The sequence below is a fragment of the Dreissena polymorpha genome, chromosome 7 (genome assembly GCF_020536995.1).
Source record: "Dreissena polymorpha isolate Duluth1 chromosome 7, UMN_Dpol_1.0, whole genome shotgun sequence".
Taxonomy (NCBI): Eukaryota; Metazoa; Mollusca; class Bivalvia; order Myida; family Dreissenidae; genus Dreissena; species Dreissena polymorpha.
The window spans coordinates 96,269,788-96,289,218 of record NC_068361.1 but is presented as its reverse complement, the minus strand read 5'-3'; the positions used below and the strand labels follow the sequence as shown (position 1 = coordinate 96,289,218).

Here is a 19,431-nt window from a genome sequence, read left to right as displayed (position 1 = left end):
CAATATCTTAAAACATAAATCCTGTCAGTTTAAACCATCCACAAAATGAAATCAAATTGCAAAACACAATAATTCACTGTTTAGCAGCCTATGGGTGCTATAGAGATAACTTTCTATAAATAACACAAACAGCTCCATTTTAGACGCGCTTAAACTACAGCAAATATTTTTTATTTGCAATCGCCAATAAATTAATATATCGTCGTAATATTAGATTCCTATTACACTACGAATTTAATTTTGTGAAGAAAATTCGATTTACAAAACAATTCATATCACCGAAACACATTATATTACACACAAGAATAATCTATGACATCTTTTTGAGAATAAAACAGCGAGCAAGATTAAACTCACGAATAAGATAGTTATAGAGACAGTGCTGTAAAACTCCACTTTTGATTTTAATGACGTTTTACCCTATGAGCGCTCTTTGGTGTTATACCTGACTCTTACTGAAACTTCACTACAGTGCGTTTGATATTTTGTATAAGCGATTATAACATAGATGTGGGCTACAGTGGTACAACATCTTGATCCATGTTTCACTCTCTTGGATTTGTCTATAGAGTTAATATTGTTAAATGCATGTTTAATATTATACTAATTATCAGTTGTGAAAAAGAACAAAAACTTGTGTACACTATACTATAAATTGATTTCACCCGTGCGATTGCCCTTCAGTTTATTAAGTAGGCATTTAAAACTTTGAGAGCTTAACAAAAGCGCAACAAAGACAAAATCTCAAAACCACTTCCAAGAGATTGACGGACATGTTAGGCTCCAGGCACGAACACTCTGGAAACCAGCAACGGTTATTTAAATTCACAACGATAAGTCTTAAATAATAAAATCACCTTCTGGTCAAGTATACAGGATAAACGCCGTTTCCCCTGTTTGTTAATTTCGGCCAAACGAATACTTCAGCAGGCGTAACAAGTTTTAAAGCATGCGATGCCTAATCAACAGTAACGTTCAATCGAATCATCGATTTCGCGACAAAGAAGTTAGGATAGGATTGCTTTCTTTCATTCTCCAATTGCTTCTGGATCCAGTTTTGTATTTTGTGTAGCACTTAAGCACTTAAATGCATTATATGTGTTATGCCGCTTAACAATGCTGGAAATATTGATAAAAAGTATATTTCGAAGTTATGTTTAAATTATAATAAACAGAAGTCATACAAGACAAATGGAAAAATATGCACACTATTATTTATTAACTGTTTAAAGCATGTAAAATAAACGCATTTTGGTATTAAAGAAATGCTGAGCAAATTAGGTTTAATTGCACACAAAACAGTTTATAGCTTAAACGTGTATTATTTAACACATTTCAGTAGTTTACATGTCTATGTTAACCGCAAAACAAACAATCGAGCGTGTACAATAGCAAAGTGTGAAACTACGTTAATCAAACTAAGCCTACAGTGACTTACGGAATCCGGATAGTGCAATCTATAATCTCGAACTTCTTTCATCAAAGGCGACACACGACACACGAAGCAATACATGATATTTTGCGCGACACAGGAAGCGACAAACGATATTTTGCGCGATACGTCAAGCGACGCGCGAGAATGTACCACGAAATATCTTCCTTGTGTAGGTAGCCCAAAAGGCGATATATCGTGGTAAATTTTGCGTGTCACTTCGTGTATCGCGCAAAATATCGTGTGCCGCTTCGTGTATCGCGCAAATTTTCGTGTGTCGCTTTGAGTATCGCGCAAAGTATCGTGTTTCGCATTCAAAGGGCGACACACGAAACACGAAGCGACACACGATATTTTGCACGACACGAAGCGATACACGATATTTTATAATTCAAATATCGCTCATATTATCCTAATTGTAGACCACGACACGCGACACTTGAAGCGATACACGATATTTAGCGCGACACACGAAGCGTCACACGATATTTCGCGCGATGCACGAAGCGACACGCGATATTTGTACTGTTCAAATATCGATGTAATCATATCGCCTGTCGACTCTCGCGTTTTTTAAACGCTGTTTCAGTACTTTTTAACCATTTATTATCAATTTGTCTCCCCTGATTTTTTGAAAACGCGAGAGTCGACAGGCGATGTTTTTAAATAGCGATATTTGAACAGTAAAAATACAAAAAAGAAAAATTCGCAAATAACATCTTTTCACGTAGTACATGTAAAGATAATTGGTATATCGGGACGTTCCCGTTACACTACCACGCTGTTCAGAGGCGTGACTAGCAAATATGGTTTATTTCTTGTTTATTGCAATTTTGACCGACATATGATCATTATTATAACGAAATATTAATGCGTGTTCAAATGGCTATATGCAAAGAAATTATGCATGTGGACGCCCGTACTATCTCTAGCCCGCATTTAGACTCACGGGAACTATGTTTCCCAGTCAACCATTAGATGTCCAGCTGTGTAAGAAAATATATATGCCATCTAGATCGTGTACTGTTGGTCTAGTCACATAATTTGGTAAGAGTGGTTTAGTAAATGCGTTTCTTTTTGCCTAAATATACTTCAAATTACATCATTTATTATAAGTCGAACAAACTGCGCCACTATATTCTCATTTAAAATTGAATTACGTTTTAAGAGAGTTCGATTTTATCATTTGAATTTACACGAACTGCGTTTGTATATACCGCAGGACGTCTTTACTTGAATTATTTTTTTCGTTTATCTGATTAACTTGTACAAACACAAATGTAGTGATATTTATCTACAATGTCGTTTGAATTACACACTAAACAATACCGTTTGTGCCATGGTGTATTCTTTCTTTACTACATATCGATGTATACGTAATAGGTGAGCCGACACACGGTATCAACAAACATACTAAAGAGGTTGGTTTAATACCAAGATAACTTGCATATTATATCATGTGCTAAAATTGCCTTTGTAAATCTTATACAGAGTTGCCCACGTTAGACCATTTTCGATGTCACATTTCCTTTAATTATATTAGGTGCTCGTTATTTTTTTAACGTGATCTGGTCATTCGATAAATGCATTTATAATTATTTAATAATTAAACATATATGTTGATTATTTTCAGGATTTGATAACGACGAAAAACGCTCAAACAGTGCTAGAACAGATGCTAAAGAGTCAACAATTATTGAGATAAATTACGACATGCTTGAAGCTCATTTCCCTGATCTGCAAAAGAGGGTCAGAACTCTTGTATGCAAGGTGTATGGTGATGTGGACACGATCGTTGAGAATACTTATAGCTATACCGAAGATCATTTTCATTTTGAACGTGGGATAACACAAATGGTTAACACGTTGCAATCGCTATGGAAAGTGGTATTTTCATTTAGCAATACATGTTCCACCTTTCGCCTTAGTATTTCCACCTTAGAGAAATACTTGGAAGAAAAAAGCGAAATGAGCTTTTACTGGAAGCACCTCTCTATTCATACAAAGGAGACAATGAATACAATTCAACAACAGATATGTGACCTTGAAACAAGAATAGATGTTTTGTATAATTTACCTCCCCACGTGTTACAAAGAAATTCATTCGATAAATACATTGAGTCTGAAAATAAAACCCAATCTGAACGAACCGAAACGATGATAAAGACAATAAAACGCAGGTAAGGGGAATTTAGTTAAAAACTGAATATTAATGTAATGAAATATGAATAGTATACGAATGTACTTTCAAAATTCCATTTGCGTCTTCCTAAAAAACACGACATAGATGACAAATATAAAAGGTTAATGTAAAATGAACGAAAATAAAGATTAAAATATGCGACGATTCTAATGTGTAATAAACTTTCGTGATAACACAGTTATTTGTATCACTAGGCCTTAAGTGACACGTATACAAAAAAACGCAGCACACAATCGATGTGTCGTATACATGCATCTGTAAAAAAGTGGCAATTCACTATCCGTGTACACATTTTTAATTACATGATTTTTACCATACAACAGAAACTCAGTTTAATGTTTAAAGGGGACTAGTTGAAAGGTTGTGGCAATTTTGAAATTTGGCATTACATGCTTTTCATTAATAGATTAACATTAGGGGCGTAAGACCACGTTATTAATTAAAAAAATGAGTAAAACACCGGATTAAAAAAACTGTCATTTGAATAATGAGGAAATAGCATTAACCTTTCGGCCTGAAGGGATTTCGTACTGACTAATGCAATATGCACTTTACCTATGCAATCCAATGTGTTGTTAAATTAAACGAGCTAATTAAAACGGTTCGCGTTACCAAGTAGTTTATAACTATTTTAATTTGAGATTAGGATTATAAGAGCATATAAACGTGTTATCAGATATTGTCTACGTCGTTTGTATTCTGGTGCTTCCTGGTGCAGATATATAAATAAATAAATAAATATATATATTTATTTATTTATTTATTTATATTTATAAATATATATATATTAGTCGTAGACAAAATTTAGAAAAGTTGGATCTTTGTCGGTTCGTCTATCTGTGAAGAGGTTCCTTTAAAACTCTTCTTACGATGTTGTTGTGTGTTTTTTCTGATAGAAGTTCTTCTGAAACTTTATAATTGTGTTATATATATATAGTTCATCGGTGTTATTGAATAACATTTAAATTAATTTTAAATTACCAAGTGCATTTGAATAATATAACGTGTGTTATCAATAGTCAAACTATAAATATGTTCTTTTTATTATTTCAGACTCAATTGTCTGGTAAGTTGTACGATCGTTCTACTTAAAAATTGCATATATGTTATTGTTTAAGCATAACAATTATAAACATCATACTTACCAGCAGTGCCATCAACGTCATCTCTTCATGGGATCTTGTTAGTCCGATCATCATCAATTTACGATCATTTCAGGATATTTTTTTTACATCATCTTCTTCTTTATATCATCACTTACATCACTCTCATCATATGTGCAATCATCACCGTCGTCATTAGCGTTACCACTACCGTTATCAACACCAGCACCATCATCGGATAGTTTTCGTCAAATGATCATAAACCAATACTGGATTGGTCGTTTTCATCCTCTTGGTCATCGTAGTAAACTTCAAAAACATCATTATCATCATCATAATGAGCATCATCACCTTTATCATCGATATCATCATAATCGCCTCACAGTCGTATATGTCCGTCAAAAGTAAGACTAACCCTGAAAATGTTTCCTAAACCAATTAAAATTTACCATAGTTTTGGAAGGTGCAGATAGAAATATTATTGGATTTTGACGATTGTCAAGTGTCTATCTAGCCTAAGTGGTATGCAATATCCTACACAGGGCTTATCATCAAAAAAAGCTCCTCACCTAGGCGACCCGGGTTCAATGTCCTTCCAGCAAGTGAGTTTGATTGGTGGTCACCATTCCGGACAAACCGGAGACTCCGGGATATCCTGCTACCCCCACAACAGTAGACCGCACCAAAATTGAAAATCTCTCAGTTACAAACAGATAGCTAGAAATTACAGCTATTATTCAAAATTCGTCCCAACATTCATGAGTCTAGAAATTTAATTAGGTAGGCATACTGAAACAATCTCCGAGTCCACACATAATGCATTCTAATGCGCTGCGGGACCTCAAACACTTCATAATACTCACACATTATTAGCACATTGACTCTCACGTAGGTGGTCCGTGTTCAATCACCGTTCCCGGTTCATTCAAGGTTTGTTGTAAAAATTTCGTAAATATGAACTATGATAATGATGCATATTCCAAAATGAATGTCTCGAATACCGCTGAAAGATGCAGTACAGTGTACTAAGCTATATTGAAATAACCAAATACCAAGATGTGACTCTAAACACAATCAATTAAGTAAAACGTCATTTAACAGTTTTAAACCATATTGAGAATTAAAACTAAACGACGTAACCATCGATCCTGGTTACTCAATATTGTGTGTGTCGTATGCCCGAGAGCACATAGTCCGTATGAGTTCCCTTCCCAGGGAATGTTTATTGCTTACAAAATACGCACAAGTATGCTCCCCAGAATTGCTGGTCTTTTGCGATCCAGTTATTTTAGTGACAGAGATAATTGTGTCTCCGTAAACTGTAATGACACTGAAATAAAAGTGATGCACGCATTGTATGATCTGATGAGCAAGCACAAAAAAATGCTGACTAAAAGATTGCCCAGCCCGCATTCTTTCAAATTCGCAAGCAAAATGTTCGGATACATAAAAGCAATCCAAAACATGGTACATGTTTTTACCATTTCAGCATTAAATTGATTGCGTACAGCCATATTGTTGTGATTCTTGTTTTTAAAACTTGCGGGAATCATTACAAGGTAACAATTCTTTTGTGTCTTTATGTTGACGGTTGGAAGGAGATTAATAGTTTGTCCAAAAGAATGTCAATTATTTAACTTTAATTCTGGTAAAATCGATATCTTATCCGGTTCAGAAAGCTAATGGATTATGATTGAATTGCACATATGTGCATAATTTTCCCAACATGCATAATGAAATGCTTAATTGATTTAAGACTGTTTTTATGAAACAAAAAATATAATGGTTCATTTATGCGAATAATTTAAGGTGTATTACTTATATTTAACAATTTACTAAATACAAAAAAGTCAATGGAATCAATAGCTTCCTCTCGTCTTGCTGAATCCTGCTCAATGGCTTCCTGCTGCATTTTAAAAAGATTTGTTTATCTATATTTCTTCATTCAATATAGTTCGCCGTAAAATAAGTTGTATACCGGATAATAATATATGGAATTTCTCATTGAATTCATATTCTGTGTGAGTGAAGTGCCATCAAGAAAAACAATCAGTTCATAAAAATTGTTTGCATGGATTTATATTATTTTTTTTTTATAACGATAGTATTCTAATCTTTATGGTCCATGAGTTTACGAGGTAATTTTAAGAGGTATTCTTCATCTGTGTACTGCTTTCACTGACACATATTTCTAAAAATTACTGTACTTATTTGCAGACAAAACAGGAAGAGGAATTTCGAAATGCGATGTAAGTACACGCATATGTTATTTAGTTATGAGTATTGCTTTTATTTGCAATTAAAACGAAGTTTGCTTTAATATTCGGTCAATTATTTATGTTTTATGTAATACATGTAAAATCTCTACCAAATAAGGATTAATCAAATTCTTGTAGGTTTACTCATTTATCAAATAGAACCACTACACCCATATTGCCTAATGTGCTTTTTTCGTAAACGATAATACAATAGCTGGTGTTTATTTAGACAAAGGTCTTGCTTAATCCTTCTCAAATGACCCGCTCCTTTAACACAATACACGTTCTACACCGTTCACTATGAAGCATATACATGATCAGTGAAAAACGACCAGTTACTGATGTGGCCTGTAAAACTAAATATACAGCAATAACAATCGACAAATCTGATTTTAAAACTGACTATAAACGCCCAATATCAAATATAATGATATGTTTTTTTGATGTATAACCATAAACTATTTCATAAGAAGCAATTTTATTTTCAGTTCAACACCGTATTTAATATGTTTTTTTAACTTTTCCAAATCATTATATTTGATATGAGAAACTTATATAATCATATATTTGTATGTGGGTATGAAGGATCGTATCTCTTGTGTTATGTCGTTCTTGGCTCGTTTCAGCTCGAATCAGTTAAAAGACATGAAAGCAGAAATTATGGAGTCAAAGGTATGTTTTTAAATTTAACAAGATATTTGGCTTGTAAGTTGGAGTTAAAGAAGAAAAGAAATGAAACATAGGGTATACTGAAACCAACATAATTCCGGACCTTCAATGTTTTCCCATAAACTGTGCGGTATACGTTAAAGTGACGCTTTAAACGAATATATGACAGCCTATGACATTTGATGTGATTTTAATATGAATAAATGACACATATAAATTGCAAAAAAATGCAAAAAATATGCATTGAATAAAAATCATTATTTAAATCTGATTTTATGATGAAATATCCAAAAGTAATGGGTGAAAAGTTTAAAGGATCTTTTGAGAAGCATCTTTTTTGGAAGCATGAGGAGGGAATTCTTTATTTTTAATTTAAATTCAAATATAATTTAAATGCATGTCATGTCACTGTGTATCATAGTAAATCTTGAATTCAGAAAAAAGTACTTGGAATAAATATCAGTAAATACTATAAATACAATTAATTCATAACTACTTAGTAACACTTAATATTGAATTTAAAAATATTAATGTAATATATTCAAATATTGTTGATTTTGGTTGTATTCGGTCGTTTTTGGAAAAGGTGACTACGAGACAATGACTGGCGTTCATAAATCAACCCCAGCAGACATTTGAGCTGGTCTTTTGGTACGATCGTAAACTTATTATTCAGAACATTTTCATTCAGATATCTTGTTGAGCGTTCAATTATCAGCCATCATGTTTCCAGGCCGTCGTTCTACAACATTTACGTAGATTTTTCGATATAAGAGATAAGATATTGATAATACTAGGTTAGCGTTAAATAGAGAGAATATTATGTTGCGAGGCTTAGAACGACGGGAGCGCGAGACTATGCGAGCGCTTTCGGTGTTCGAGCCGAGCAACATAAACTTCTCTTTATTAAACGCTAATCTTAGTATAACATTTTTTCCATCAATTTTCTTAGTCGTCAATTATTTAGTCTTTAATTGATAAAATAAAAGCAAAAACACGTTAAATCTTAATAAAATCTGAATCTTACATTGCGTAGTAATATTAATTGTGATCTTTCCCGTTTACGGAAGTCGAAATAGTCCTTAACAATTCCACGCAAAAGAAGAGTAATGAGGCAAAATATCGTTATACGCCTCGATTTAAATTTAATCAGCGTTCCAAATGTTACACACTCAAGTAGAACACAGACGTTTTTGTTTAAATTTTGATTCTTGTTCCACCACTGTAAAATACCAAAAACAACAAAGGCTGCCATTTTGAAATTTACAAAATGTGTACACACCTACGTGAAGCATGATTCAGCATTTATCCCCGCCGATATTGTAAATTTTAGTCCATAAACAACTCTTCTTTCTACACACATTTTACTTACTGACATAAAAAAGAAAAAAAATCAACTAGTTCTTGTTCTCCTCACCGAAGTTGTGTAATAACCATGTTTATTTTCGAAAAGTTTTATTTGCTTCCATGATGATTAAAAATTCTGGACACATTTCTTCATCGCCATCCATCTTTTCCATGTTAAAGCACTTGATGTAAGCAGGCATTTCTTTGTGGGTAGACATTCTTTGATCGACTGACAAAGGAACGACTATTCATCAAAGAAATTACCATTTTAATTCAACATCGCTGTCCTATGAAAAGTTAAATAACAATTCACTGACGCGTTTCTTAAATTTAATCCATCAATTGTTCAACAAAAAATCGCGTTATTCGAGTACATTCGACATTTTAACGAAATCGAAAATGCAGTCTCACCAGTTTCAATCCAGTTTTATATCTCAACCATGTTATTCACATTATAATAAACCATCGTAAACACACACACACGCGTAAACTCTTTTAATGACTGCGTACCCAATGACCTGAATGACGCAAACAAGTGATTTCGTCAGCTGTTTCGTAAAATATGGTCTATCGAATTCAAACAGTTACGCACTCGGGTGATCACTTTAGCTTCGCGGTTAGAGTGTCTGGATAGCACGCGATAGAGCCTAGTTCAATTCCTCGTTGGATCCATTTTTTTTTCTTTAGCAAAACGAATTTAAAAGAAACGCTGCATGTGTGACCTTAAAATTCGATCAATGAACAAAACAATATCGACCTAATTTAAGCGCATATCGAATGGCGTCATTTGAAAAGTAGTCCGTGCACGCGACAGGTTTATTCAACAAGTAGGGATAAAGAAAAGTTTAAACCATGGGGTGTTATACCATCAATGTCACGGTGAAGATGGGATAAAACAATTTATTGCAATTATTAATGCTTTTCAGAACACTGTTCTACCGCACTGTACATCTTCGACAGCCTTATACATTTGATAGCATACATATACTTATTTATTACATTTACAAAAGCACAACTGCATTTTCATTTTGTGACCGTTACTATGTGTGAATGTTGTTGTTAACTTTGGCTAATTCTTTACCGCATTATAAAGCTTATGGTAATTCGTACCGGGTCAAGACGGCCCAATGCAAAACGGTTATAGTTGTAATGACTTTAGGAAGGACTAGTAGCATTCACAAAATATACTTATGTATCATGTTTACAAACACAAAACTGCATGTTTATTTTGCGACCGTGACTTTTTGTTATAGTTGTTATAACCATTGACAGGTCTAGTAGCATGCACAAAAATACGTTTGAAGTCAACGCAAATGTTTATTGAAATCTAACATACCGCTTGATTATTGAATGCTTTACCCGATTTCTACACATCGATGAAAACATAGTACGTGAACGAAACGTCTCAAAAGTACCCGTTGTACGATGAAGTACAATTTGCTAAACTATATTGAAATAACAAAATAGCATGACGTTTCTCTAAACAATATTAATAAATTAAAACGTCATTCAACAGTTTAAAACGATATTGAACGCCGAACTTTAACAACGTAAACATTATATCCTGGCTACTTAGTATATGTGTCGTATGCCCGAGAGCACACAGTCTGTGACGAATTCAAAGGAAATGTTTATCGTGTACATAATATGCGAAAGTATGCTAGCAAAATTGCTGGTCTTTTGCGATCCAGTAATTTTTGTGACAGAGATAACTGTGTCTACTTAATTTGGTATGGCACTGAAATCAATGTGAAGCATAAGTTGTATGATCTGCAAAAACAATGATGACTCAAAGACCGCCCGGCCCGCATTCATTTAATTACGCACGCAACATTGTATTAAAATCGTAATCAAAAGTTGACGTCACTGTTCTGTTTTGATTAGATTGTCTTCATAGAGTTATATTTGCTCATGATGCACATATGAATAATGTCACTCTAGAAAAAACGAACATGAGAGAAATTATTGTTAACATCCTGTAGTCCTATATAAAGAGCAACTGATCAAGTGCCTGTAGAATAAAGGACACAAAATACACGACAACATTAAACAAAAACATAAGAGGTTAAACTAGCTAGTAAGAAGGAAATCGTCGTTTATCAATATTCAATCCGGTTGAGAAAAAACAACAACGAAGAATTAAGTAACAAATTGATATCTTAACCATGTGTACGAATTATACTTGTGTTGTGTTAGGCATTTAGTTGATGGTATATTGCTTACTAGTGTGCATGAGTATTCTAAATAGAAAAAAAATGAATTGAATAAATTACTTCCTGTTACGTTTCAATTTGAATTATGCTTTCCTTATATCTTGCATTGGATATAGTGACTCTTTTAGAAAAGGCCTGTTTAATTGAAACTATAAAATGGCATTTCGCATTGCTGTCCTATGTATTGACATTGCGCGCTGAATTTATTTGAAATTGTTGTAACTGATAGTTTTGATTATGAACAAGATTAAGTGTCGTTTTTTTCGATTCAAAACGCACGCGTAGAAAAATATTTTATATTTGTACGGTACGTATTTTCAGTCAAAACAAGACGAGGTGTTCCAAATTACGATGTAAGTAAAATTATTAACTGCTATAATTCAATATGAATGTATTATGCTTCGTAGTCATTTCGAGTGCTTACAATAACTGATAATATCTACAGATGAACATCAGAATAATTGTTGAAGTGTTTTCGTGTTTTCTGTTAAAGTTTTACTTTTTCTTTTTTCCCTTCAGGCTGAGTAAGATTAAACAAGCGGTAAGTGGAATTCCTCGAAACTTATATTATTATTTTAAAGCATAATCAGGTGAAAATCCGAGACGGTAATTATCTTTTATAGCAGGGCAGAGAGAACAATTCGCCAACGTATATCATAATTCAACTTTCATAACTTAATTTTATTGTGCAAAATAGTCGATCTTTACTCAAAGAAAAATATTTTTTATACGCGCTTATACCTTTAACAGTAGAACAATTGATAAATAAAGAAATTGTAATTAAATATATTGACTAAACGAGTTCAATCGGCTTAAAAATACGCCTGTCGATAAATTTTAAATGAGGTAAAGAAAGCAAAAAAAAGGCTCAACTGATTACTTTTAGATTGACCTTTTACCTTTTAATATGTTAATGACCTTGAACAAGGAAACTGGTTTCTGTGTATGCAACATTGTCTAAGAAGGCTTGACTACTACGTGAAAATCATACTTATTTGTAAGAGTATTTTTCATCATTTGACCTGAAATAATGACATCAAAATAGGGACCAGAGGTAATGCCCGTGATATCACGTGTCCAAAATTCTCAAGCATAAAACGAATGTCAACACATCATAATTGAACATAGTTACGCTTAGTAAAACCTTCTAGGGTTTATTCCCGTACATTTTTACATTTGACCTTAACCTGATACATTATACATGAATCTATGGTTTTGGTTGTTTTATTCGAAATTTCATCTTACTCTTCCAAGGATTTTGAAAATTATTATAACTGGACAATGTTTTGCTCCAGAAAAAGTGCTAAGGTCAATACAATATATTTGTCATTTGAAATCGAATGTTCACCTTGGCAAGGGCAATATACACCTGCTCCTTATGGTCAATTCCATCATGTGTTTTACTTTTGCCTAGTTGTTTGAACAAAAATTCCCGACGGGCTTTGTTTTGATTCGGGTGTTTGTTGGTATATCGTTCTTTCGCTATAGCAGTCCCTTTACAAGCCAGTATATATGCAATTACAATTTAATCAGTACTGTAAAGTTACACATTCATATAGGTATGGTGACAATACTATTGAAGTCTTAGTGAATACTAAACATAAAAACAAGCACTTAGGCCGCTGAAGGTGCTTGTGGTGTTATTAAATGTCAATCGTTATTAAAGGTTACAATATACTAAATAACCGTTTCATGTAGTGCTGTACTCTCTAAAGAATATCATAGTTGATTCGAAGGCATGTTGTACAATTTAAACTATTGTTCTGACTTTATCTTTTGGAGAAAGTAGTAGGGCATGAATATGTGCTCACTACTAAATCCCTGTAATGTGATAAACTTAGAGACTTAAGTAAGACATTGCACTGAAAAAGGTTACATTCCACTATACAACGGCCGGAAAAAAAGTTGCAAAAACTGTCGCTTTTGACTTTTGACAAGTTCATTCTTGGTTCGTACATGACATATCTTTTTTATTGCACAAATCGACTCCGCTTAGAATGGCCTTTAAGAAAAGGTATGGGTATGGGGGTCTCTATGTGCAAAATGTTTCATTTATTTTCGCTTAAAGATGTTGCTTTTACATTTAATTATATAGGGAAACTATTTAGTATGTTGTGACCTAAAGGGGTGTCATAGTTTTATGAATACAAATACATCATAAGTGTCATTAATTGGTCGCATTATGTTTGTGTTTAATGTATATTTTTCTAAACCTAATAAGAATCTTAAAACGGGCTATTTCCACAAAGAATGTTTGACTTAACTACTACGTTACTATATTTTGAAAACTTGTTTCTTAACCGTAATATGATATTGCAGGCTGAGAGGGAGGATGAGTTTAGACGCCTGGTGTACGTATGAATTTTCTGTAACTTTATGTGCAGTTATATATATTCGTTGTGTCTATCAGTTAACCATTATATATTGCATCATTATTTGAACATTAAACACCGTATTCTAACACATCATACATTGTTTCATAATGTCATTATTAAGATCAATTACCGAAAAATAAAACGTTTATACAACGCCATACATTACGTCTTATTTAAGAATTCTACAAAAGTAATTGCAAACATGATTATGTTCTACATAAACATAAACCTGTATAACAATTGTTTATATTGTTTGGGTGTGATAAAATATTCGTTTTACACATGCCATCTTATTAAATATTACATGCATATTGTCAATTGTCAAACTCTTACAGTTATATATTTGTCAGAATTAATTTGAATGTGTATGTAACATGTGTGGTCGACAATCGTTATTTTCGAACAGACCATTAACGGCGAAAATCGTTTAAAAAAATGAATAGTCCAAAGGCATGGCATAAAAGAAAATCGTATTTAAACATGTTTTTTTAGACTTCACATATAGGGACATAAAAAACGACATAATATTTATTCTGTATGTGGTGTCATTGACGCTAACTTATGTGACATCCTTTCACGTTTCAGTCTGGATCAGTTTAACAAAATGCAGGACCTGCACAGGAAGAAGGTATTGTTGTATATTCTACAAGACATGAATTAGTTCCTATTGATGACGCATTTAAACAAACCTTGGGGTTTTCTAAAATGTATCCAAGTGGTTCGTAAAGTCGAAAAAAATGTTCCGAAAAATACACTTGGCGATGCCATCGTAGGCATAGCTACCAAATGCGGTATAGAATGTTATATTAATTATTTTTGTGAAAAGCGTTAAGCTATTACCTCTGTATTTAATGAATATAACATATTTCAAAATACACAACGAGTTACTATATAAGCGAAATGTAAAAACGAATTTTAACACAACATGTCAGTTGAACTATCGGTTTAGGAGCCATCCGACATAAGGACAGAATAATTGTGCTTTAACTGTACTTTCATGCTCAAACGAAATGCATGTAAAATAGAGAGGTGTCAATACATACATACTTAAACTGTATTACCAATAAATAAAACAAACAGGAAGGATTTAGATTTTTCTGAGATAAATATGTGGACATTTATATATATTTTTTTTAATAAAACGTTCACAAGCGATAATAACTAATCCTGGATTTCAAATAATGTGTTGCAAATGTACACGATCTTCCGTGTATTTTGTATTATTTGCGATTGATCAGCCTCGAAGATCAGAATTGTTTAAGAGTGACAAACTATTTGAAAAATGAAGCGTATTTGTTTTCTAAAATTTTCCCCATGCAGCGAAGCTTATTAAAATTGTCTTAGTATAATTGATTAATGGTTTCGCTGCATGTGTTTGTACTACAAATCGATTGTTTTTAAATATATTAATTGATACATTGAAAAAAAAACTTAATATTAGATAGCACTGCATTAGAAGTTTAATTGAGTACGCATGTAACACATCTATTATATTATTTGTTAAATATATTATGTTTGTCTTCAGGCTGACAGCGAACATAAAGCGGATTTAGGAAAGGAGCCGTTATGTGAACACGATACATAATTGACAATACTGTATCTAGACCAGTTGGAAAAAGAGAGTTCTAACACTAGGGGTCTGTATGAACGATGTCTATTTTAGCTCTATAGAATAGCTTTAATACATTCATTTTTGCCGAATTATGTAATACGTCCTACAACTACGAAATATTGAAGTGAATTAATATGAATCTACTGGAGCATATCGTGAACAAGTATGTATTCAATAATACGGTGGCGTATTTGCAGTGTATATACGGATTTGCTTTTGCCTCTCGTTGTATTGATACATTTTGTTTTCAATGTAGGCAATGTTTGCACATGTTATTCATATTCGGTGTGAGTGTAAATGACTAGAGAGAATGGTAAAAACTAACAACAACAGCTTCGTTACAATTGTTAGTCAAACTGATAGTGTGTGATAATATGACGAATCACGTTATTATTGGCACATTTGTCAATTTTTACGTATATTGTACATGATATTGGCTGTGCACATGTTTCATTGTCTGAATCTTAGTTTATGGTGTATGTTGTACTTATTTGTACTATAACGTGATACAATTTATGTATGTAAAGAAAGACCACACTTAACGCATGCTTTGTATATCTTCATATTGTTGTACATTTTACAGTGAAGTTGTATAGTGTTGGTAGTGGAAGAATGTGAGTGTTAGGTGACTGTGTTTGGTACTGATTTCATACTATCTGATAATATAATTGTTTAAAAACGTGAACTGATTTTTTATTGCAAATGCACATTTTCTTAAAAGAAATATTCATGTTCATGGCATAAAATGATAGTGATCAGTTGTTTTACTACCTTTTTGACACTTTTTAAACGCTGTCGATATTGTTTTCCTGTTATTGTTTCTTCATAACGTGTGTGCGTCTTTTGATATGTTTAGGAGTCCTTTCTTTACACAAATTTCCATATTTCATAAGCATGTAAATGTTTATTTGTCCTTTGATCGTTGTATCTAGGCACACATATTACTGCAGTAATATGTATTTATTCAACGTCCTGTAGAATTAGATGGTTTTAACAACACAATCATCATTTTAATAGCACAACAGCGTGTATTATGCCCCAAATACTTATTCTTATAATACCAATACTAACATCTACGTTGTTACCTGTTTCGGGCATTAAGAAGCAGGGGCCGAATAATCTCAACACTAAAATAAACATTTAACCTGTTTGGGGCATTTAAAACTGGGGCTTGATTGGATCATACAAAAATTGTCACAATCAAAGTCCGCCTGATGCACATAACTGTAAGTGTGTTTCTCCATACTATTTTGACATTACTTTAAATTTTCGAATCCGTCGTTGTGCTCCCTTTGAAATGCATATAGCATTATTTTCACTATACCATACAGTATCCATTTGAAGCAGATGAAAATAAAAGTACATTAAAAATTTGCATTCTTGAATTGCATATGGCAGTGCATGTTATTATAAAATGTAAATGTTATTCATAGAACAGTTTAATGAACAGATATATGTTATGCAAATCATTGTGTGTTTTTTTATTTTAACTTATACCCGTATTTCATATTGTATGATTTTTAAAGGTGGTATCCTTTTGAATGCTTTATTGTTGTTTGTTAAGATGTTTAGTTTGGAAGCTTATTTGTTGGTGTGTTTTTTTCTTCAAAAATTGTGATGTGATAAGCAGTTAGTTAGCAACTGAATGAAAACAATTGCACATAATGAAACTAACAATTAATAAAAGTATGTACCGTTTTCTATAATGTGTATCTGTGTGACTTAACAGTTCATGAATCAATGTTTCGTTGAATGAAATTTATAAAGTGTATATAGTTTTTCCTACAAACCTACAAAACAGACTGTTTAACTGTCGTATAATTGTATTCATACTGTGCCTATATGACATTGACTTTTAGTTTCGCTTTTCTTTCGATTTTAGTGCTCCAGATCCGATAAAAACAAATAAAGTTGAAAGAATGTTTGTTTTTATAACGTGTGTTATTGTTATGCATTTGCATAATATTTTATTTCTATATTATGTAACATGATTAGTTAATTAAGCACGACCAGGTATTATTTTAGATAGGATCATACAAAATTAAGTAAATACGTAGTATTTGATTGTTTACACATTCTGATTATGAAAGCAGTTACGACCAAGTCTATCATTTTCCTTGATCAACGCATTGCAACCAACATACAGTGAAATACTTACGTCATTAATAAAACAGATCAACAGATTTTTTAAAAGTTTTTCATATACATGTATGTTATCGAAAGTCTATACACTACATGCTTTATTTTTGTTTAGATTCATAAACATATCTAATATTGACATGCACTTTATTAGTGTTTGAACGCAAACAATTATTATACATTTTTTTCCTAACGCAATAATGTGATGACATGAATAAACAAGAACTGTTTAGCGATGTATGGAAAGCAAAAGTAGTCAGTAACTAACAACCCTCCAAATGAAAACAAAGTCCATCAAACCTCCCCTTATCCTCTTATCAATGTACGACTTTTTAATTTTAAGATTAAATAACTGATTTATCAAAACAAACAACATCACCGCAACATGCTTAATTGTATATACAAATTGATTATATAACAAATATATATACATATATATATATAAATAAATAAATATATATATATATATATATATATATATATATATATATATATATATATATATATATATATATATATATATATATATATATATGCTCCATTTCTTTGCGTTTGTATATTTCCGCAAACTCACACGCGCCATATGTAATTTGTATTTTTAATGTGTAAGATATTATTAATTATGTACATTAATATATTTTAATGGATTACTTATGTATGTTTTAAGTTAAACATGCGTCTTTTCAGATGTCATTTAGGTATGAATACACTAAACTACCATTCTGCAAGTGCAAAGTTTGTTCTTACAACTATGGTATAAACAACAAGCTGACAAAATTATTAACAAGTTCATACATGCTTAAGTGTTTTTGTGTATTGTATTGCATGTCGTTTTTTTGTATTATTAAGCCAATGTATTCATGTAGTAAATATTATTATGAATATATAAGATATGAGCAATTGTATGATAACGTGTGTCATTTATATTACACACTATTGTTGTATGATAATTCAACTGTGTTGACCATAAGCAATGTAGATGTGTATACGTACACCATAATGCATTGATGAACAATAGAACAGAGATGCTCCAGATAAGTTGAAAATGTATGTGTGTTAGTAGTAACAAACATAAGAACACAATGAAGAAACCTAATAACTAGTTAACGATTGTAGTAATTATACATATATCTTTTAAACTTTTAAACACGAATCATTTGAATTACTATAAGAAACGTAGGACAATAGCAAATATTAATGCGCACATAACATTAACCTGAATGCAAAATACCCAATTACCCAATATGTTTTCTTCCAAGACATTGTATTGGTCAATATGTTTATGCTATTTCACCACACATATATTGTAAGTATTTTGTAATTTATTTGACTTTGAATTGCAACATAGCAAACACTTGTCTAGCAAATACTTGTCTATCAACTCGTTAATTAAATACAAAGTTTGCATAATTTGATAACACTGCTATTATACAAAATACAATTCATGCAATCTAAATTGTACTATATTTAAAAATTAACGATTGTTTTGCTGTCTACTAATTTTGCTTGACATGCTGAATGTTACTGAAGGAAATATTTGCATTTAATAATTATACTAAGTCATCGTATTTCTTTTCTTACCTTAGTATAAATATAAACTACAGATAATGACGCACTCAATTAATTTGCGCCTGAGTGTAGTAGTTTATGTGTTTATAACTCCTTCTTGTAAGTTGAATGAACGAATTGTGATTGTATTTAAAATGATGCAATTTTGATTTCATACCTAATGTATACAATTTGATTGATATACTATATTATATTTTTTTGTCGTGTCTTGAATAAGCAATCACATATGTGGACCTACTTTATTGTGCTTGAAATAATATGACACGTGTTTTACGTCAGATCTTAATATGCAATAAGATTGTAGTTAATTATACATCGTAATAAGAGGTGGATAAATCAAATGTCAGTATTGTCATAGTCGTCCAAAAATATGAACGGACAATGAGAAGTTGATTGGCGTTGTTAAATACAGGCATTTGCTTTACGGACTTGATGCGAGTGGTATTGTAAAAGGAATTGTATAAGTTGTATATTATACTGTTTGCTTAATAATTTTGAAACGTATCACTCT

The 19,431-nt window shown here is 32.1% G+C and overlaps 1 protein-coding gene across 1 annotated transcript in view; it reads left to right on the top strand.

Annotated features, from left to right (window-relative positions):
• Positions 1-17,792, top strand: part of LOC127839117 (transient receptor potential cation channel subfamily M member 2-like) — a 203,909-nt gene extending 186,117 nt beyond the window's left edge. Inside the window, exons 7-15 of the mRNA XM_052367319.1 lie at positions 3,066-3,612; positions 4,689-4,701; positions 6,956-6,987; positions 7,623-7,668; positions 11,547-11,578; positions 11,745-11,766; positions 13,545-13,576; positions 14,186-14,228; positions 15,126-17,792. Coding sequence (XP_052223279.1) covers positions 3,066-3,612; positions 4,689-4,701; positions 6,956-6,987; positions 7,623-7,668; positions 11,547-11,578; positions 11,745-11,766; positions 13,545-13,576; positions 14,186-14,228; positions 15,126-15,185 — 827 coding nt within the window. The 3' untranslated portion in view covers positions 15,186-17,792. The remainder of the gene's footprint in view (positions 1-3,065; positions 3,613-4,688; positions 4,702-6,955; positions 6,988-7,622; positions 7,669-11,546; positions 11,579-11,744; positions 11,767-13,544; positions 13,577-14,185; positions 14,229-15,125) is intronic.
• Positions 17,793-19,431: the final 1,639 nt, after the last annotated feature.